Raw genomic sequence first — 21807 nt, 5'->3', positions numbered from 1 at the left:
TTTCTTTCAGTTTCACCAAGTTCGGCAACACTTTTGTGGTTGGTGTCAAAGTGCTGTCTGACACTTGATGTGCAACACACAACACCTTCATTACACAGAATACATAACGCTTTCCCACTGCGTTCAATCAGTCCAAATGACTCTGTCCAGGCCTCTTGGAATGATCTTCCACTATCTGTTTTTGCTGTACTCATTTTTGGGTGTTCAAGACTTGGAGTCTACAAAAACACAAAATTAAAAAAAAATGAAGCACCCAATACAAATCTAGCCCTACACCAAAAATAGTTAACACTATTAGTTAACAATAAAGAAATGGATATTCCCTGAATCAACAATCTACGGCAGTGATTCTCAGCTGGGGTTCCTTTTAAATTTGCAGACCTTTTTGCCTGCTCTGAAAAGGGCATCTGAGTGCAATTCCCACCTTTGATTCACCTCCGCTGTACATGCGTTGGACCTATCTAGTCCAGCTCCTGTATCTCACAGTAGCCCACATCTATATTAAGGAGGTAGCACATACCCATCAGGGCTAGTAACCGGTGATGGACTTTTCCTCCAGAAATTTGTCCAATCCCCTCTTCAAGGCATCTAGGCTAGATGCTGTCACCACATCCTGAGGCAAGGGGTTCCACAGGTTAATTACATGCTGGGTAAGTGGGTGTACCTCTTTCAGTAGGGGATTTTACTGAAAGCTGTGGCCCGAGCACTCTGCTCCCCTCCAACCTAGCTCCTCTCCAACCCCACCACAGGAATCACCTTCGCCACAGACTCAACTGGCTGCTGTCCGCACCACACCCTCACGCCGCATGTGAGCCGCCCTGCCGCATGTGACGGGGAGGAAGCGCTCCCACTGGGCTGCTGGGCAGAGGGGCGGGTGATGTGAGAAATGCCCTCAGGTGCGCATAGGGAGGGGAGCAGCCCGGCCCCGCATCCCTCTGGCTTTCTAGCAACGTACTCAGGCAAACTGTGCTGAGGCGACAGTACGCATGCCCAGAGAGGGCTCTGAATGCTCCTTCTGGCACCCGTGCCATAGGTTCACCCTAGAACACTGCCCTAGAACACGGGTGTCAAACTCATTTGTTACGAGGGCCGGATAGGACATAAATGCAACTCGGTCGGGCTGGGCCATGCCTCGCCAGCCCAGATCGGGAGCGGGGGGGGGGGGTGGCTGCCTCGGCTGGTGAGCCTGCAGTGGGACTCCTTAAAGGCAGAGAAAGTCAGGATATAAAAACCAACTCTTCTTCTGGCTTTGACTATGCTGAGGTCATAACGCTGGCTCCCCATCTTCCTATCATGTGACCATGATGTCGTACATTTATATTTCAGTGGGTCCCATGCTGTAGACCAGTGGTTCCCAAACTTTTTGGGCCACCGCCCCCTTGGTTCCACAGACTCAACCCCAGCGCCCCCCACCCTACCCTATAAAAAGCATTATTCAAAATAGGGGCTTGCATGATGCACTAATGAAGATAATATTTCAAAACAGTAACAATTAATTGAGCATCTATTCAAAATCAAATTAAAACTTTTTCGTTGGAATGTATTCAACAAAACTGATGACCGTGATCCAGCGGTACCAGCTCTTCAAAGTCTAGAAAAAAAATTCTGATCGTTTCCACCGAATTTGCCAGCATGGAGCGACAGCTTGATCTATTGTAAATTAGTGAACGACACAGTTGAAGGGCCCTTCCTCTAGTGCCCCCCTGCTGCCCCCTTGCCTCTTGGTGCCCCCCTAGGTAATCCCACCGCCCCCCAGGGGGTGGTATTGCCCACTTTGGGAACCACTGCTGCAGGCTGTGGGGATCCCAGCAAGGGAAGGGGTGAAGGCCACTGGTTGAACAGACAAGTTGGATCCAGACGGTGCACCCGGGTCTTTTTCTTCCTGTCACGTATTTCCTTCCATTCTCGGCAACTGCATTTTCCCGTGTGAAGCCAAACCTCCCTTCCCTGCCCCGCCACCCATTCCTCACCGCAGCGACTGAAACGGGAGGGCCAGGCGCTCTTACCTCCTCGTCGCCAGAAGACGACGCTCCGTAGTCGTCCACCATCCCGTCGTCACTCCCGCCTTCCTCGTCGCTCTCGCAGGGCCCTTCCCGTTCCTCACTGCTGCTGAGGGCCTCTTCGTCACTCTCCTCCTCAGGCTCGGGCCTCTCTTTTGCGGCGCTGGGGGTTAGCCAGGCCGCGTTGTCATCGCTGAAGCTGCCCGGGCGGCCATCTTGTGAGGCCGCTCGCTTCTTGGCACCCTTCGGCGACGGCTCGCCCGGAGCTGCAAAGCAGGACAAAGGAGCGATTTGGAGCAAGCTTCCTGGGGATTACTTTGTACTTCAGGTTCCCAGGGAAAATGCAAGTATTGGAGGCACCTGCTCAATCTAGACCAGGGGTGGGGAACCTTTTTTCCGCCAAGGGCCATTTGGATATTTATATCATCATTCGCAGGCCATACAAAATTATCAACTTAAAAATTAGCCGACCAATACGTTTCTCCATGGCCCAGGTGGGAAAGGGTTAACACAGTTTCTTGGGCAGTCCTAGCAGCTCTATAGCTAATGACTCTTCTGCAAGGGGGGAAAAAGGTTCCTTTTCTCGGCAAAACAAACTCACATCTGCCTTGAATAGAGGCTATACCTGCCCGTGGGAGGGGGCGGATCACCAGTCTTAGATCCTTCTGAGTTAAAGATCTGCCAGGACCCATGAAGGGCCAGAACAAATGATTTTGCGGGCCTTAAACGGCCCCCGGACCGGACGTTCCCCACCCGATCTAGACATTAAGAAATTCGGAACTGCACACACACAGAACTGAGTTCCTTAGGAGGACACTCCTATCATACACATGAAGTATGTTTTTAATTTTTTTAAAAAATTCTCATAATTTTAAAAAGCACAAATCCAAAAGGGGTTTATGCCAAGTCAATTTGCCCAGGTGGAAGCGAAATAAATTTGTAATGCACCTTGCAAAGATTGACACCCCCCCCACACACACACCATTTTGGTATCAACAAGCGTGACAGCTAGTGTAGTGGTTAAGGTGTCGGACTAGGATCTGGGAAACCCAGGTTCAAATCCCCACTCGCACCACGGGAACTTGCTGGGTGACCTTGGGTCAGTCACACACTCTCAGCCCTGACCCTGGCTAGTATGTGGATGGAAGACCTCCAAGAAATACTAGGGGCGTGACACGGAAGCAGGCAATGGCAAACGACCTCCAGGATGTCTCTTGACTTGAACCCCCCCTCCTGGGGCCGCCATAAGTCAGGTGTGTCTCAACAGGGGCAGGGGGAGGGAAGCATGACAAAGACTTCTGGAGAAGTCAAACGCTTCCATTATGCTGTGTGCTATTTTTAACAAAAAGGTTTTCTTTTGGGCTTTTTCTGTGGCCCAACACAGGAACCTGGAACATCTACATCAGTGTTAAAGATCATAGAATCATAGAGTTGGAAGGGACCACCGGGGTCATCTAGTCCAACCCCCTGCACAATGCAGGAAATTCACAACAAACTCCCCCCACGTCCCCAGTGACCCCCAACCCTCCCCCCGCTATGCAGGACCCCACAATATAGAATCACAGAATATAGATCATAGATCTGCAATATAGATCTATGATATAGATCATATATATTGATCTATGATATAGATCATAGATCAATATAGATCATAGATTTGCAGTCTGCCAGTCTAATATTTTGGTGGGACCACCACCTTTCTCAGCTTTGGACAGGGAAACAAGCATCACTTCTCAGCAAAACACCCCCCACCCACTTTGCCTTGTGGCAGGAGGGGAAAAGGTCTGCTTTAATACAATGTCTGCTTTAATACACTGTCTGTTTCAATACAAGCTAGCTGTGTGTGTGTGTTAAGGGAGTAGGGGAAAAGTCATGGAAAGTCATGGTGAACGATAACAAGAACTGGATGGAACCGCTGAGCGCTTAGGCTCCAGACTATGTAAAACAACTAGATAAGCATGGAATGTTGACATGCCCTGTCAAAGCGTGGATATGGGATAATATCTCTTCCCCAGTACAATTGGGGCTCAGAGATTTTACTTGTGAAAGTGACTGAGCCGCAGCTGCGAATAAAACTGTTTTTCTTGACAACGGTCTCGGGTCTCTCTCTCCCGCACGAACCCCCGTTTTCTGCAACAGCCTCCTCCTGCAAAAACCTGAAAAGATCAGGCCCATTTGCCCTCCTCTGAAGCCATGCCCTGCACAACTCTTGACCGGTCGGCTTTCTAAGCCACACGTTGTCTTTCTTTCAGAGCGGTCCCTGCCTTTCTCCCACGACCTGGATCCCAGAGAGACTGGAAGGGCGGCAATTTCCCATCCTTATGTGCTCTAAAGTGGTGTTGGTGAATCCTCTGTCGTTTTCACTAATACAGATGAAGCCTGCTCTGCTTCGGGATTACATTTTGCCTTCAGAACTGAACATCCCAAAGACCGCAAAGAGCAGAACGAATATTATCCCAGCAGGGTCAAGCCTACTGCCTAGAATCAACATGAACAAAGTCGAACAACCCAGTCATGGGCTGCTGGGGTGAGGGAATAGAGCTCTCCAAGACAGGAAGGAGGCCAAGGGTAGGAATTTGAACCAAGAATCTCTTTCCTGGGTAGGACCTTCCCACTCCCTGCTCTGGATGGCCCAGACTAACCCAAGAGCTTGGAAGCTAAGCAAGGTCAGCATTTGGATGGGAGACCTCTGAGGAATACATAAGGAAGGCCCTGCTGGATCAGACTGAGGTCCATCAAATCCAGCAGTCTGTCCACAGTGGCCAACCAGGGGCCTCTAGGAAGCCCACAAACAAGACGACTGCGGCAGCATTGTCCTGCCTGTGTTCCAAAGCACCTAATATAATAGGCATGCTCCTCTGATCCTGGAGATAATAGGTTATGCATCACGACTAGTATCCATTTTTACTAGTAGCCATGAATACCCCTAACCTCCATGAACATGCCCACTCCCATCTTAAAGCCTTCCAAGTTGGCAGCCGTCACCACATCCAGGGGCAGGGAGTTCCACAATTTTGCTATGCGTTGTGAGAAGAAATACTTCCTGTTATCTGCATACCAGGGTCGCTATGTAGAGGCAGGCACTGGCAAACTACCTCCGTTAGTCTCTTGCCTTGAAAACCCCATAAGGGGTTGCCAGAAGTCGGCTGTGACTTGACGGCACTTGACACACACACAACTTTTAATGAAAGTGGGGGACTTGGGGAGCTGTGCGCCCGGTCCGGTATCGTTCAGCACTGTTCCCATGCTCCTGCACAAGGTGCATCACATTATTACCCTTTTATGCCACCCTTCCTCCACAGAGCTCCTGGCCACATTCCCTTCGTCTGTTTTTATCCTTACAACACCCCTGCGAGGTAGTTTCAGCTGAGAGAAAGTGGCTGGCCCAGGGTCTCTTGCCTTGAAAACCCCTTGAGGAATTGCCCTAAGTCAGCCGCGACTTGATGCAACTTTCCACCACAGGATCTTTTCATGCTTTCCTGCATGCTCATTGAACACCTGGTTAACAGCTGCAATGAAACATCCCTTATGGCCTCTCCACACAACAGGAAAGAAACGTTTGGCCATCTTCCGGAAGTCATTCTCCTGCACCAGGTACAGGCAGCAGTCAATTGCTGCAGGAGGAGCTTAACCCTTTTGGAACGACTAACAGAAACAAGGTGTCAACACCTGCCCTAGTCTGGCTATCTCCTCACCTGTTAATTCCTGGAGCACATGGGCAGTCTTGTCCGCTGGTGGCCTGGCGGATTTGATTCGCCGTTTTGCAGCTCTAAAATAATAATAATAATAATCAGAAACAGTACCAAATAAGTGGCCCAGAGACCGTCAAAATAAGCACAATGAAAGACCTCTGCCTGAGACCCTGGAGAGCCGCTGCCAGTCTGAGTAGACAATACTGACTTTGATGGATTGAGGGTCTGATTCAGTAGAAGGCAGCTTCATGTGTTCATGTGACAAGCATCTAACTCGTTTTACTCCATCAAAGCCACTGCTCGATTTCCCAAAAAGGCCAAGATGGGTGAACACCTGCCTATTTTTTTTTTTACAAAAACCAATTTTGTTCCGGCATGTTACTGTAATAGGGAACAGGGAAGAAGCACATTATTGGCGTTTTTGGCAAACAGCGATCAATGCACTTAAGAAGATACTTGTGAAACACGGTTCATATCAGAGGCTCTAAAGCCCAGGAAAACGGACTGGCCTAGAAAGGTAAGAGAATTACTTAAGCAAGGCAGATTATTAGAATATTGAACTTGTGCTTGAAGCTATCGACCAACTCTTGGGCCTTGGCAATCAGTCAATAATTATGTACTGAGTGCCATGTCTAACTCTAATTTGGATTACTGGAGTTTGTTCTGAAAAATGCTGGATTTTGATGCTTTTAATTTTTATCTGGTTTCTTTTATGATGTCTCAAAAAGGGCAAGAGTCCAGTAGCACCTTAAAGACTAACAAAAATATTTTCTGGTAGGGTATGAGCTTTCGTGAGCCACAGCTCACTTCTTCAGTGTATCTGAAGAAGTGAGCTGTGGCTCACGAAAGCTCATACCCTACCAGAAAATATTTTTGTTAGTCTTTAAGGTGCTACTGGACTCTTGCCCTTTTTGACTACTGCAAACAGACTAACACGGCTACCCACTGTGAATTATTTTTATGATGTCTGTTAGGCAAGAATGACAAAAAAGATAAATTTTTCTTAAATCTTCCTCTTCTCCAGTAAGATCATGATCCATTTAATTAAATACAGCCTCCTTTGATAATGGCTTCAGATCTTTTCTCAGCCACGCTAACTAAGATTTCCCAGCCCCTTATTCGTACAAAGTTATGAATCTTCCCAAAAGTTCTCTCAGATGCTGTTGCCTCCTCTCCCTCTACTGGGGAAAACAGCAGGATTTGAACCCACATTCCTACCAAACCGGGCTTAAATCAATGAGCCAAAACAACATCTGTAATTACAGATGGCCTATGAAGAACTGCCAAGTTTTGCTCATTAAAGCAATGTTTAATCTAATTTATTTTAGTATCTTCTGGTACACATCCATTGGGAAGGGCCACGTCTTAGTAATAGCACACATCCTTTTATCCTCGCAGCAACCCTGTGAGGTAGGTTCATCTGAGTATTTGACTGGCAGGTCACCCAGCAAGCTTCCATGGCAGAGCGGGGATTGGAACCTGGGTCTTCCCAGATCCTCATCTGGCACTCTAACTAGCTCTTATCCAGCCTGCAAGCCAGCCGGGGCAGCCACCCCACCCCACCCCACCTCTCACCCCCATCCCAATCTGGGCTGGCGAGGCCAATGCGGGCTTGCCAGCCGAGGCAGTAAACCCTCCAGTCCTGATCTGGTAAATCTGTGGCAGGCTCACCAACTGAGGCAGCCCCACCCACCCCAGCTCCTGACCTGGACTGGCGAGGCTTGGCCCAGCCCGACCAAGTGAAATTTATGTCATATCTGGCCCTTGTGACAAATGAATTCGACACCCCTTCCCTACTGAAAAAAGAAGACTTGGTTTTTATATGCCGACTTTCTCTAACACTTAAGAAAGAATCAAACCAGCTTACAATCTCCTTCCCTTCCCCTCCCCACAACAGACACCCTGTGAGGTAGGTGGGGCTGAGAGAAAGCTCTAAGAGCTGTGACGAGCCCAAGGTCACCCAGCTGGCTTCGTGTGGAAACAAATCCAGTTCACCAGATTAGCCTCCGCCGCTCATGTGGAGGAGTGGGGAATCAAACCCAGTTCTCCAGATCAGAGTCCACCGCTCCAAACCAACGCTTTAAACCACTACCCCATGCTGGAAGAGAAAGAGAGAGAGGAAAAGTTGTGTTTTAAACAAACAGGGACAACCACCATGTTGACACACTCACCTTCTCCGTGCGTGGCTGGACAGCTTCTTTGCATTGTCTTCAGGATCTGGGGGGAATGCAACAAATCAATTGACGCTGAAGTTAGCATGAAAACATTAATCAATTAACTAATGTTACAAATTCTATATCCCACCCTCCCCTGCAAGGCTGCGCTTAGGGCAGTAGAGGACTTCTGGCTGCTGTCTTTAGGAGAGAAATGAAAGAGACTCCAAGTGGAACAAACACTCGTTCTGGGAAATGGAACTACCAAGCCACAGTGGTTAAGAATGATGGACTCACTCCTCCATGTGAAGCCTGCTGGGTGACCTTGGGCTAGTCACAGTTCTCTCTGAACTCTCTCAGCCCCACCTACCTCACAAGTCTGTGTGAACAGACTGCTGGACTTGATGGGCCTCGGTCTGATCCTGCATGGCCTTTCTTATGTTCAGTTGCACCTATTTGCCTGGTCTCTTTAACTGGAGATGCCGGGAACTGAACCTGGGACCTTCTGGATGCTCTACCACTGAGCCACAGAACTGAACCTGGGACCTTCTGGATGCTCTACCACTGAGCCACGGCCCCTCCCAGAATATCACATGCCAACATTCTCGCGTGCATACTGAAAGGGGGGGTGGAAGGCAAGTGCCTAGGGTTGCCAGGTCCCTCTTTGCCACCAGTGGGAGGTTTTCCGGGCGGAGCCTGAGGAAAGTGGGGTTTGGGGAGGGAGGGACTTCAATGCCAGAGTCCAATTGCCAAAGCAACCATTTTCTCCAGGTGAGCTGATCTCTATCGGCTGGAGATCAGCTGTAATAATGTAATGCCCAGATATAAGGGTTGGTATAAAATACTATGTACTCATATGCACACACATGGAAGCTTTGGGAAGTTGGCATCCGGGAGCCATGAACCAACAAATCATGCTCTCTGTGCTTGGTACGGCCTTTCACCAGTGGAGAGCTCTGAATTACCTTCATCCTTAGGAATGTGTTTTCTAGTTACTAAGATCGCAAGACCTAGAACTGGCTTAGAGACAGCCTTCGGCCAAGATCTATAGGTTATGCAAATTAGAGTGAAGTAGACACTTAATGTGCGTTGGTGCTTTTGTGTATCCATCTGCTTGCCAGCAGCCATGGGCCTGCCCCATGGGAATGCATAAATGATACTGACTTTCCTTTGTTTCTCGGGTGAGTAACTCTGCACATCTTATTTGTGGGGTTATTCCACCCCCAGGGTCTGTGTTTAGCTAAATAAAGGACTGTTGCTCTTTTTAACCTCCTCCTAGTTGTCTTCACTGGACTCTGTAAGACAACCAGGGCACTTCAATAGGAGGACATCTCCATCTACCACCTGGAGGCTGGCAACCCTACAAGCGCCGCCAGAGGGAAGGCCCAGCCTGCCCACCCGTGCGCAGGGCTGCAGCCGGAGCCCATCCCCCCATCCCCCCCTCCCCTTCCCATCTCCCTGCGCGGGCCGGACCAGGAGTCCCGGGGAACTCACCCGGAGGCAGGAACCGAAGCAACTCCTGCTCGGCCCCGCGCTGCTTGCGAGCCTTGCGGCCCGGGCCCCGCTTCACCTTCAGGGTCGGGTCCAGTTTGCGCCCCATGACCGCGCGCCTCCTGTCCGAGCCACGGGGAGAATTCTTCGCACGTGGCGGGACTCCCTGCGGCGGCGTTCCTTCCGCTTCCGGCGGGCCTGATTGGCAGGGTTCCTGGCCTGCCGCCCCTTTTGTCCCTGTGATTGGCTGGAAAGGTTTTTTTCCTCTCTCTCTCTCTCTCTCTCTCTCTCTCACACACCCCCCCCAGGATTGTTCAACCTTTTCCGGCCGTTACAACCAATCCCCCGGCAGAAAGCGCTCTCCAAGCTGGAATGAGTATCCTTTTTTTTTAAACGCGGGCGGAAGGGAGAGGGGGGGGGAAGCTAATCTCCTGCTATTGCAACTAAGGTTGCCAACCTCCAGGTACTGCTGAAATAAATGAAAGGGGCTCTATGATAAACAAACTCTATTAAAGTGCATTTGATAATTCACAGTGGGTAGCCGTGTTAGTCTGTTTGCAGTAGTCAAAAAGGGCAAGAGTCCAGTAGCACCTCAAAGACTAACAAAAATATTTTCTGGTAGGGTATGAGCTTTCGTGAGCCGCAGCTCACTTCTTCAGATACCAGGTATCTGTATCTGAAGAAGTGAGCTGTGGCTCACGAAAGCTCGCACCCTACCAGAAAATATTTTTGTTAGTCTTCGAGGGGCTACTGGACTCTTGCCCTTTTTGACTAAAGTGCATATGGTGACTAATAACCAAGAACAACAAATATATATGTACAACTATATCTAAATAGTCCCGGAGGTACACATATCCAGTTCAAAGTAAGTAGAACTTGAAAGAAGTCTTCATAGAAGAGTGATGAGGGACACGATCGTTTCTTTTCTTCTTCAGCCCCGTTTTCTACATACAAAATATACATACATATATATATATAGCAATTGTAACATTTAAAATCATGTAATATGTAAATATAGCTTCTTGTATTACTTACAATTGAAGGACACATCAAAGCAAAAACATAGTTGCAACTACGTTTTTGATTTGATGTATCCTGGATTGGAACCTAATAATTGTCAGTAAACATAAGTTGCGTCTTTCATCCCTATGGGAGATTTAAGAATATTTAAACTTCTTGCCATGGAAATATGCATATGAAATGACTTCAGTTGTAATGTGGTGGCAGCTGATTACCAAAGCAATGTTTAAAAAAACCTGAAGAGACAATCAAATCTCCAGTAGTCAGTCAGAAGCCTTGCTGGGCAAAAGCCTTACCTGTTCCCACCCACTTCCTAAAAGCCCTTGGCAGGTGCCAGAAAAGGTGTCAGCAGGCACCACACTGGGACCCCCGGCCAAGGCCAAACTATGCTGTGTACACTCTCTACCAACTGCATGGGTCATTTGCAATCCACCTTGCAGATCACACCGGGATCTACTCAAATATCTCATAGAATCAGAGTTGGAAGGGACCACCAGGGTCATCTAGTCCAACCCCCTGCACAATGCAGGAAATTCACAACTACCTCCCCCCCACACCCCCAGTGCCCAGAAGATGGCCAAGATGCCCTCCCTCTCATGAACTGCCTAAGTTCATAGAATCAGCATTGCTGACAGATGACCATCTAGCCTCTGCTTCAAAACCTCCAGGGAAGGAGAGCTCATCACCTCCCGAGGAAGCCTGTTCCACTGAGGAACCGCTCTGTTAGAAAATTCTTCCTAATGTCTCGACGAAAACTCTTTTGATTTAATTTCAACCCATTGGTTCTGGTCCAACCTTCTGATAAAACAACTCGGCACCATCCTCTATATGACAGCCCTTCAGTACTTGAAGATGGTTATCATATCCCCTCTCAGTCTTCTCTCCAGGCTAAACATACCCAGCTCCTTCAACCTTTCCTTATAGGACTTAGTCTCCAGACTCCCTCACCATCTGTAAAAGCGAACATGCCTGCTTCATCCGTTATCAAAAAAATTCTGCTCTAACCATCTTTTCTTCCAAAAAAAAAAAAAAATTTCTATTCATTTAATGTCTTTCTTTGCCATGATGTTCCTGGCCGCCAAAGCACATAGCACCATTTTTTGGGAGACAAAAGAATCTACAAGACAAAAGAATCCACACACATGCCTGCTTCATATGCAAGCTGAAAAATGCCGCAAAAGAGAGAAACCTACAGCCCCCCAAACACTTTGACAGAGCCAAATAAAATACAAGGAAACCTTTATTTTCAACGTTATCAAGATTTTTTTGTCTTTTTTTTTCCAGCTGTTTCAGAGGACAAGTCCAGTCAGGTCTGTTATTTCATTTTTTTGTGTTTTTCGTTTGTATTAAAAGGATCTCGATGGAGGTAGCTGTGTCTGTCCTGACGTTTGCTTGCGCTCATCTCGGTAAACAAACTCAAAAATAAAATTAAAATCTAGGAAGAGAGTGGGGCCCCGAAGGTGGTGAGAGCATCGCAGCCAGGTCTCCACGTGGCGCTGCAGCCTCCAGTCACTATGTACAGAGTCCATCCGGCGCTCCCCCTGCCCCTCGCCTGGAGGCAATCCAAGCGTGCCTGGCGGCTTAGGGCAAGGGGGGGGGAAAGCGCATCCTCCTTTCCCCGGCAGTGCCCCCCCCCTTGCAAGAGGGACACCGTCTGGTCAGGAGCGCCGGGCAGGAGGGGAAGGGAGGGGGGCTGGATTCAAAACAAGGGCGCGGCGTCTGTCACTTGAGCTGAATCGCGGGGTAGGCAGCACGGTGCGCCGATTTCATTGCTGCTGAGCCACCTGGGCAAGGGGGGTATAAAATGGGGGAGAAGGAGGAGGGGAGAGAAAACAGAATGTTAATTCAGACACAGAAGAAGAATTGGTTTTTATATGCCAACTTTCTCTACCGCTTAACATAAGAGCATAAGAAAAGCCCTGCTGGGTCAGACCAAGGCCCATCAGGTCCAGCAGTCTGTTCACACAGGGGCCAACCAGGGGCCTGTGGGAATCCCACAAACAAGATGACTGCAGCAGCATTGTCCTGCCTGTGTTCCACAGCACCTCATATTATTATATACAATATAATTACAATAAGAACATAAGAACACAAGAAAAGCCCTGCTGGATCAGACCATCAGCCCATCAAGTCCAGCCATCTGTTCACACATGAGCCAACCAGGTGCCTGTAGGAAGCCCACAAACGACTGCAGCGGCACCATCCTGCCAGTGTTCCACAGCACCTAATAACATTATATATAATATGCCAAATTCTGCAATTAAGATCATATGGAAAAGACTGATAAGGCTAACACTGGGATTGGCTAATTTAATCCAGTAAATTATTGGTTTTAACGGTTTTAAATTTTGATATTCTTAAACAAGAGAGATCTTAATCTCTCACAGGTTGCATGTGGTTGCATTATTCTGGCTTTTGCTGTAAATAAATTTTATTTATTTATTTATATAATATAATTACAATAAGAACACAAGAAAAGCCCTGCTGGATCAGACCAAGGCCCATGAAGTCCAGGGTCTGTTCACACGGGGGCCAACCAGGGGCCTCTCGGAAGCCCACAAACAAGACGACCACAGCAGCACCATCCTGCCTGTGTTCCACAGCACCTAATACAATAGGCACGCTCCTCTGATACTAGAGAGAATAGGTATGCATCATGACTAGTATTCATTTTGACTAGTCGCCATGAATACCCCTCTCCTCCATGAACATGTCCACTCCTTAAGGGAGAATCAAACCAGCTTACCTTCCCCTCCCCACAACAGACACCCTGAGAGGTAGGTGGGGCTGAGAGAGGTCGAAGACAGCTGTGACTAGCGGGCTTCATGTGTAGGAGTGGGGAGAACAACCCAGTTCATCAGATTAGCCTCCGCCACTCATGTGGAGTGGGGAATCGAACCCGGTTCTCTAGATCAGAGTCCACCACTCCAAACCAACGCTCTTAACCACTACACGATGCCAAAGGCGGACCCCTGCAGAGCCTGCCCGAGCGGGGACAGTCATTGCCGTGGGCCCCCTCCCCTCCGGTTTGCAGGCACGGGGTGGAGAATGGGAGAGGGAGAGAATGCAGGGCCAGCTGCTTACCTGCTGGGGAGGCGGAGGAGGAGGAGGCTCGCTGCTACGGTTGGCCAGGCGGCTGAGGATGTTGCGCTCTGACATCTGGAGGCGCACAGCCACGGGGGGGATGCGGGCGATCGTGGCCGGCAGCCGTGTCACATCAGCTTTCATGTCGCTCAACAACTCCTCCAGCTGCTTCAGCACTGGAAGAGAAAAGGAAACTCTGGACTTACCTGTGGATTTCTGTTCTCCGGGGGGGGGGGTGGAGGGGGAGAAGGCAGCTATTGTGCGGGGGGCAGGCCCTCACTTCCGTGGCTGGAGAGGCAGGCCCCACGTTTTGAACTGTGTTGGGGGGCTGCGGTTCTTCCCTTGGCTCCCTGGACGCCGAAGCTAAGAACTCGCCCGCGCCCAAGTGAACAGATCCCTGACATATCTACAACCAACGGCTGAAACCGGTTGGAGATAAATTGCAGAAGGGGCACAGATGACTGAGGGAGTTGGGAATGTTTCTCTGTAGAAGAGGAGGTTGAGGGGGGACATGATTGCTCTCCTTAAATATTTGAAAGGCTGTCACTTAAGAGGAGGTCAGGGAGGTGTTCCCATTGGCAGCAGAGGATAGGACTCACAATAATGGGTTTAAGTTGCGGGTGGAAAGGTAAAAAAGGTAAAGGTCCCCTGTGCAAGCACCGGGTCATTCCTGACCCATGGGGTGACGTCACATCCCGACGTTTACTAGGCAGACTTTTTGTCTACGGGGTGGTTTGCCAGTGCCTTTCCCAGTCATCTCCCCTTTACCTCCAGCAAGCTGGGTACTCATTTTACCGACCTCGGAAGGACAGAAGGCTGAGTCAACCTTTAGCCGGCTACCTGAAACCAACATCCGTCGGGATCAAACTCAGGTCGTGAGCAGAGCTTGGGCTGCAGTACTGCAGCTTACCACTCTGCGCCACGGGGCTTGGGCGGACAGGTACCAGCTGGATATTAGGAAAAAGTTTCTTTTTTACAGTAAGAGTTGTTCGACAGTGGAATCAGCTGCCTAGGGAGGTGGCGAGCTCCCCCTCACTGGCCGTCTTTAAGCAGAAGCTGGACAAACACTGGTCAGGGATGCTCTAGGATGATCCTGCATTGAGCAGGGGGTTGGACTAGATGGCCTGTATGATCCCTTCCGACTCTGTGATTCTATGGAGAGAAACAGATCGAGGGGCACCAGCTCCCCTATAAGCAACACACACCCGGCCAATAAATCTGCAAAATGGGAGTAGCGCCAACCCAAGGCAGGCTTAACTGCCCTCCTTTCCTTGAGGAGAACAGAAATTTACAGGGAAGCTCAGAATTTCCTTCTCCCCTCAAGGGGAGGAGGGCACATACTCTGGAATGTTAGCAAGGGGTGGGTGACCCCCCTCCCTATCCAAGAACCCCTCCCCCCATGTGGCCACCACAGAGGGCTGCAAACTCATCTGGAAAACCCGGCAGCTGAGGCAAAAGAATTTTATCTCCATTGCCTGTTTTGCAGCTAAACCCAAGTGGGTCGGTTTCCATATCTTCTCCAGGGAGTCTCTCCAAGGCGGTCACAGATAACAAGGAATGTGCCCCCTCAGGTGCCTGAAAACCACTATCCGTACAGCCAGGGACCACATTTTCTGGAAGCGAGTGCGCCAGCCAGTGTGGGGTAGTGGTTAAGACTGTAATCTGGTGACTGGGTTGATTTCCGCGGATTCCCCCCTGACAGAGCTGAGCTGCTTCGGTGGGGTGTCCGTCCAGCGGCGAAGCTTCATTGCATTCTTCAGCCATGCCTACTGAGCAAGTGCTAGATCGGTCCCATAGCCAGACCCGTCTTGATCCAAGTTCATTTGCTGTCTAGAGTTTTCTTTGGGTTTTTGCTGAGGGAACTCTCTCATAGACCAGCCCTACTGGAGCCTGCCTCCCCCAATAAAAGCAGGAAGTAGTCTGGGGAGCTGAGGGTAGAAGCCCCTCCTCCTGCTCCTCCAGTTTTAAAACTGGAGTCTGCCTTCCCGACCCCGGAGGAAGGACTTTCCCCCTCTGCTAGCTGCCTTCTCCCTTTGAAGGGGGAGAGGGGAGAAAGAGGAAGGGGTGTGCGTTTTGAGGGACACGGACAGTGTGTGGAAGATGGGGGGGAAGGGCCCGGCGGCACACTGGTGGCACTCACTGGTGGTCCCTGGCCCTAAGAGTGTGCAGTTGTCCTTGACGGCCTGGAGGAACGCTCTGTCCGGTGACATAGGGCCCTGCGGGACCTTAAGAGTTCCGCAGGGCTTGCAAGACAGAGCCTTTCCGCCAGGCCTTCGGTTGAGGGCGGCCGCGGGCATCATCCTCTGCTGGCCTCCCGATTCCCCCTCCCTGTGGGCATATTAACGTCAACTGAGGGGTAACCCGCTGCATATATTTGGCAACATGAGCAATGTCTAGGCGCCATCCATATTTTGTTATTTTGTAGCTCTAAATTTTTAATTAGGATTTTATTGTTTTAAATTCAGGTGGGGTTTTTTGGCTAATTTTATTGTTGATTATATTATTGTAATTGTGCGATGTTACCCACACTGGGCTGGCTTCAGCTGGGGAGGGCGGGATGTAAATTGCTAAATAAATGCGAGCCCGCCCGCGCACCCTTTCCCTGCGCACGACACCCCTCACCACCTCCTCACCTTTGTGAAGCACCGCATTGGCCGGCTTGTTCCCAGCCATGGACTCCTTGGACAGGTGCTGGTGGCTCTCGGCCAGGCACTCGACCTCGGCGAAGCGGGTGTTCAGGGCCATGGAGGGGTGGGATGGGTCCTCTGACATGTTCAGGTAGGCGGCCCGCCGGAGCTGCTCCTCAATCACCAGCGCCTGCTCCAGCAGCTGCAAAAGGCAGAGCGTCGCAGGTCTCAGCTCCCGCCATCAGCCTCCTGGGCCAGAGCTGGGGCTTGGGTCCCTTCCGGCCCGGTTATTCCGGAGACAGAGCAGGCTACGCAACTTCCTTGACAAGATCTATGCACGCTGGTCAGAACTGCTGATGCATCAGCTCCTGTCCTATCATACTTGCACATAAGAACATAAGAAAAGCCCTGCTGGATCAGACCAAGGCCCATCAAGTCCAGCAGTCTGTTCACACAGTGGCCAACCAGATGTCTCTAGGAAGCCCCCAAGCAAGATGACTGCAGCAGCATTGTCCTGCCTGTGTTCCACAGCACCTAATATAACTACGCGTTATGTGAAGAAAGACTTCCTTTTATCAGTTTTTAACCTCTCGCCCTCCAGCTTCAGCAATGACCCCGCGTTCTGGTATTGACAGTAACTCGACGAACAACAGTTACAGGTAAGTGCAACTCTGTTTTATATGGTGGAACTCCCTGCCCCAGGATGTGGTGATGGCTGCCAACAGGGAAGGCTTGAAGAGGGGAGTGGACATGTTCATGGAGGAGAGGGCTATCCATGGCTACCAGTCAAAATGGATACTAGTCATGATGCATGCCTATTCACTCCAGGATCAGAGGAGCATGCCTATTATATTAGGTGCTGTGGAACACAGGCAGGACAATGCTGCTGCAGCCTTCTTGTTTGGGGGCTTCCTAGAGGCACCTGGTTGGCCACTGTGTGAACAAACTGCTGGACTTGATGGGCCCTGGTCTGATCTGGCATGGCTTTTCTTATGGTCTTATCTCATAATACACACAAAACCCTGCCTGGAGGTATGTGGATCCCATAAGCTGCTTTTGCTTTTTGAAAACCACCCCTGCACTATCCTGGATCTATAGGGAATCAGTTCCAAGGTCTGACTCCATGTCCTACCAACTGGCAATGGATGGGCTACCTAACCTCCCGCCAAGGCTTTAAAAGACAAAACTGTCAATCACTGGTTCAATGCGCTCGGCAAATTGCAAAGCTGGCTTTTTATGGACTGCTGTACGCTAGTGAGCCTCTCCATAATATGAGGAGCAGAAGAGGATGTCTGTTTGAAGAAGAGCTGGTTTTTATGCCGACTTTCTCTACCACTTAAGGAAGAATCAAACCGGCTCACAATCACCTTCCCCTCCCCACAACAGACACCCTGTGAGGTAGTTGGGGCTGAGAGAGCTCTGAGAGAGCTGTGACTAGCCCAAGGTCACCCAGCTGGCTTCATGAGGAATGGGGAAACAAATCCAGTTCACCAGATTAGCCTCCACCGCTCATGTGGATGAGTGGGGGAATCAAACCCGGTTCTCCAGATCAGAGTCCACCGCTGCAAACCACTTCACCAAGCTGGTTTCTCGCCTCCTTAAATGCCATGTCGTTGTAAACTTCATTCCAATCCACAACAAGGTGTTTCACAGAATGGTCTTCGTGGAAGAAAAGGAGCCAGAGAAACGCGGAGCTACTCAAAAGCTTGTCGTCGCCAAGAAAGATTGGCTGACCAATGAGGGGGAAAAGAAGAAGTTCTCACCTTAAATCTCCTGGCCAAGAATTTGTTCTTGATCTCCAGGAAGTTACCCCTGTTCATTTCACCCTTGAAGGGCTCGTTGAGAATGGCGTAACGAGGGTCGTTCTGGATGTCTTGCCAGCGAGCGTAACCGTGGCTGAAGTTGGCGGAGCTCAGGAGAAATAATTTGGAAAGGGGGGAGGGGAGAACCATAGATCCAGCAACCTGCGGTGTTATCGCCCTCTGTACTTGAGGGTCTCCGTGGCGGGACTGGACCCCATTCAAGACGTACGGCACTAGAATAGCTTCATAAGGGTAGGGGATGCCAGTCTAGCATCTCTCAGCTGTATCCTAACAACATAACACATCTTTTCTCCCCCCCCCCCCAAAAAAGATGCAAGTCATGCTCTCGTGCCCAGAATTAGTTCCAAGAGAGAAAAGCTGGCCCAAATGACATTGCCAGCATTGGCCACTCACGTCCCTGGCACAGCTTTCGGCCTCTCCCTGCCAAGTTGCTGCTGCAAAATTTGCTGGATCGCAGCCCTCCTGCGCCAGACAGAACGTGCCTGTCTGGATGGGGCTCCCGTGATGGGTGAGTGGCGCATGCCGGAATAAAGGCAGAACTTTTTAAAAAGGAAAAGCACTCCAGCATCACTTGCTGCGAAGAAAGCAAAAGCACAGAACCAATGGCAACCGCAGGAAGACGAGGAGAAGTGTAGTCAGGGGATGTGGAAAAAACCACCCAGAAATTCACAGGCAAAGGCCCAAGAATGTAGTTCATGCAACGGAAAACAGCACATGAACACATGAAGCTGCCTTATACTGAATCAGACCCTTGGTCCATTAAAGTCAGTATTGTCTACTCAGACTGCAGTGGCTCTCCAGGGTCTCAGGCAGGGGTCTTTCACATCACCTACCTGTTTAGTCCAGTGGTCGGCAAACTCATTAGTCAAAAGAGCCAAATATCAAGAGTAGAACAACTGAGATTTCTTTTGAGAGCCACCGTCCTATTTGCTCCCCCCGCCCGTCCTCACTGGGAGGGCGCCCTCCCCCTCCCCTGCAGCACCAGCCGGGGCCTGGGTTAGCAGAGCTCAGGGCCAGGCCGGGAAGCACTGGGACCCTCGTAGCCGGGCAAGGCAGGGGGCTTCCCTGGGACACGGGGGAGGGCTAACCACACAAGGAGGGAGGCCGTCATGGCGCTGGGGGGCCCAAGGCACCGGCGCCAGCTTGGAGCGGGGGGTCAGTCCCCCCGCAAGGGGCCGGCCCGCGCCTGCCTGCCCGCCAGCCCCCACCCCCTACAGGGCAAGCGGCCCACTGGACCGACCACCCCTCCCAAGCCTCAGTTCCAGGCAGGGACGCAGCCCCAGTGGGGCAGAGGCAGCTGCGCCGCACGGAAGCGCTGGCCCGGGAGCTCGCCCGCCGCCCCGCCGCGCCCACCTTTCTCTCCGCGGCTCCGGGAGCCCGCCTGCATGCCCGGCGTTCAAACGGCCGGGCTGGCTCCACCCGGGGGCGGGCACTGCTCACAGCAGACCCTCCTGGCAGAGGCACGGCGCCGACGCCCCCTCCTCCTCCGGCAGCCGAGCGCAGGGAGGGGGCTTCGCGAGGGCTGGGCCCCCGCCTCCCCCGGCCCATTCCCGCTGGGGGCTGGAGAGCGACCTGGTCTTGCGGGAGGAGCGGGCACTGCTCGCTGCCAGCCCGGCGCTGTGGTCGCGCGTGAGGCAGCTGGCTCCTCCTGCCTGGGGCGCGCTGGAGCCCGGCGGGAGCGTGGCACCTCTGCCTGGCTGGGCGCGGGGATGCAGAGGAGCCGCACTCAAGGGGCCAAAGAGCCGCATGCGGCTCAAGAGCTGCGGTTTGCCGACCACTGGTCTAGTCCCTTTAACTGCAGATGCTGGGGATTGAACCTGGGACCTTCTGCATGCCAAGCAGATGCTCTCTGATCTCTGTTGGCCTGAGATCAGTTGTAATCCCAGGAGATCTCTAGCTATTACCTGGAGGTTGGCAACCCTAGCTACCCTATTGTACTCTAAACCTCTTGGGCAAAGGGTGGGTGGGGGGAATAACACTAACAATAAGCAAATAGAGGATGCATTGTACTGCACATGTAAAGCATACACACGCACAGAGGAAGAGCTGCAGAGATAAAACGAGACCCCTTCCCCCTGCGAGCATCTGGCTAATCCTGAAGGAAAAAAAGGATACTTTATGATTCCTGCCAGGAGCCAGTAGTCATGGCGCCGGTGCCAGATCTCGTAGGTCTTCTTGGTAACGGTCGCGGCCCGCTCTTCGTTTTGCCACAAGGAGTGCAACTCTGCGACAGAGGAAAAGAAACATCAGGCAACGTTCGCCCTTGAATCTCGGCAGGCAGCGGTGATGTTCCTCAGCCGACGGGTACCTGTGAAGCCTCCGTCTGCGATGTTGAACATGAACCGCTGCTTCAGGGCTTTCTTGTGCCGGTCCTCAGGGGGGTCTTTCGGCGTCTCCCCGTTCTGCAGCATCACCACGTCCTTCTTCTCGTCCTCCTTCTTCTCTTCTGCAAAGAGAGAAAAGCCTCGATGGGGGGGAGGGCCCAGCTTGCGCACGCCATCCAAGCTGGACCCCCCATCATGGCACCCACGCCATGCTTTTGGAGCACGTTTACCTTTCTCGTCTAGGTTAATGGTTGGGGGCTCACTGGGGGGCTCTGCAGGGGTCTTCTCTTCCACTTTCTCTACATCAGCTGAAGAAGAAGAGTTGATTTTTATATGCCAACTTTCTCCCCCACTTAAGGAAAAAACAAACTGGCTTTCAATCACCCCCTCCCCACAACAGACACGCTGTGAGGTAGGTGAGGCTGAGAGAGTGTGACTAGCCCAAGGTCACCCAGCTGGCTTCGTGTGTAGGAGTGGGGAAACCAACCTGGTTCCCCAGATTAGCCTCCATTGCTCATGTGAAAGAGTGGGGAATCAAACCCGGTTCTCCAGTTCAGACTCCACCGCTCCAAACCACCGCTTTTAACCACTACACCACGCTGGGGATGCGATTTTTTAAAAGTCTGGTGAGCAGAAGAAAGCGCGGTTCCCACCCAACTTAATCTTGACCCTTATGAACTCCACATACAGGAAATCAAGAGGGCCCGGAAATTTCCAAGCATCTTCAAGGTGCGATGCGGCTAAGATCGTACCGTTAATCTCTGTTTCCATCGGCTCCTCCTTCACCTCTGGTTCGTCAGGCTTGTTATCTTCTGTTTCTACGGCATTCGCGGGGGATTTAATCTCCTGCACGTGGGTCTCTGTGGGAGGGGGTTCCTGCTGCAGGTGGAGGTACGGGAAAGAAACGTCAGAGAGCGCCCGAGCACTAAACATTGATGCACTGACGTTTTACATTTATGGTGTCTTATAATTTTATGTGGTGATTATGCCACCCCCAAGTAAGAAAATCTACCTGTTGCCCTCTCCATACCCTTTCAAAAAAAAAAAAACAACCTTTACACACTCTGTTTACCCAACAGACGTGCTGTGATTTGACTGTTCCCAGGAACAAATTTCCACCAAATTTTACTTTAATTTTTTTTTAAACGAAAGGTTAGAAGATCAGATGCCATTTTTGACCGCAAGAACACGGTAAGAAAAATATTGCTTTAAGGCTTGGATGAATTCTGGGTGCTGCCCGAACGTTCGACTGCTCTACGGAGCTCTACTCTACATTCTTAATGGTCAAAGATGCCACTCCCTGATGGTCCCTTCTAACTATGATTCCATGACTATCGAACAACGCTAAGCAACTGATTCTTAAGAAGTCACATTTCCCTCCTGGCCAAGACCGGCCAGGCAAAATGGCAAAGAAACAACGGCCCTTGAAACCTAAAGAACCTCTGAGCACTAGCAAAAGTCTGAAAGGCCAAGGGAAGGAGGGAGGGAGGGAAGGAAGGAAGGAGGGAAGGAGAATAGAGAAGAAGAAGGAGAGAGAAGGAGGGAGAAGAAGAAGAGTTGGTTTTTATATGCCGACTTTCCCTACCACTTAAG

General features: G+C 50.9%; 2 protein-coding genes across 3 annotated transcripts in view; both read right to left on the bottom strand.

Moving 5' to 3' along the window:
• The window catches only part of NOP2 (NOP2 nucleolar protein), a 28899-nt gene extending 19427 nt beyond the window's left edge, over positions 1-9472 (bottom strand). The window contains exons 1-4 of the mRNA XM_056848431.1: positions 9340-9472; positions 7864-7909; positions 5696-5769; positions 2007-2266 (exon numbers count right to left, since the gene is read on the bottom strand). Of these exons, the coding sequence (XP_056704409.1) occupies positions 2007-2266; positions 5696-5769; positions 7864-7909; positions 9340-9445 (486 nt within the window). The 5' untranslated portion in view covers positions 9446-9472. The remainder of the gene's footprint in view (positions 1-2006; positions 2267-5695; positions 5770-7863; positions 7910-9339) is intronic.
• Positions 9473-12031: 2559 nt separating this feature from the next.
• The window catches only part of CHD4 (chromodomain helicase DNA binding protein 4), a 45361-nt gene continuing 35585 nt past the window's right edge, over positions 12032-21807 (bottom strand). For both annotated transcript variants that reach the window (XM_056847933.1, XM_056847934.1), the window contains exons 32-39: positions 20967-21093; positions 20445-20522; positions 20199-20336; positions 20006-20114; positions 17831-17963; positions 16074-16269; positions 13441-13616; positions 12032-12140 (exon numbers count right to left, since the gene is read on the bottom strand). In XM_056847933.1, coding sequence (XP_056703911.1) covers positions 12123-12140; positions 13441-13616; positions 16074-16269; positions 17831-17963; positions 20006-20114; positions 20199-20336; positions 20445-20522; positions 20967-21093 — 975 coding nt within the window. In that variant the 3' untranslated portion in view covers positions 12032-12122. The remainder of the gene's footprint in view (positions 12141-13440; positions 13617-16073; positions 16270-17830; positions 17964-20005; positions 20115-20198; positions 20337-20444; positions 20523-20966; positions 21094-21807) is intronic.

This window comes from Euleptes europaea, chromosome 4 (genome assembly GCF_029931775.1).
Source record: "Euleptes europaea isolate rEulEur1 chromosome 4, rEulEur1.hap1, whole genome shotgun sequence".
Lineage (NCBI taxonomy): Eukaryota > Metazoa > Chordata > Lepidosauria > Squamata > Sphaerodactylidae > Euleptes > Euleptes europaea.
Note: the sequence above shows the minus strand (reverse complement) of the source record. Positions and strands in the feature narration are given on the sequence as shown.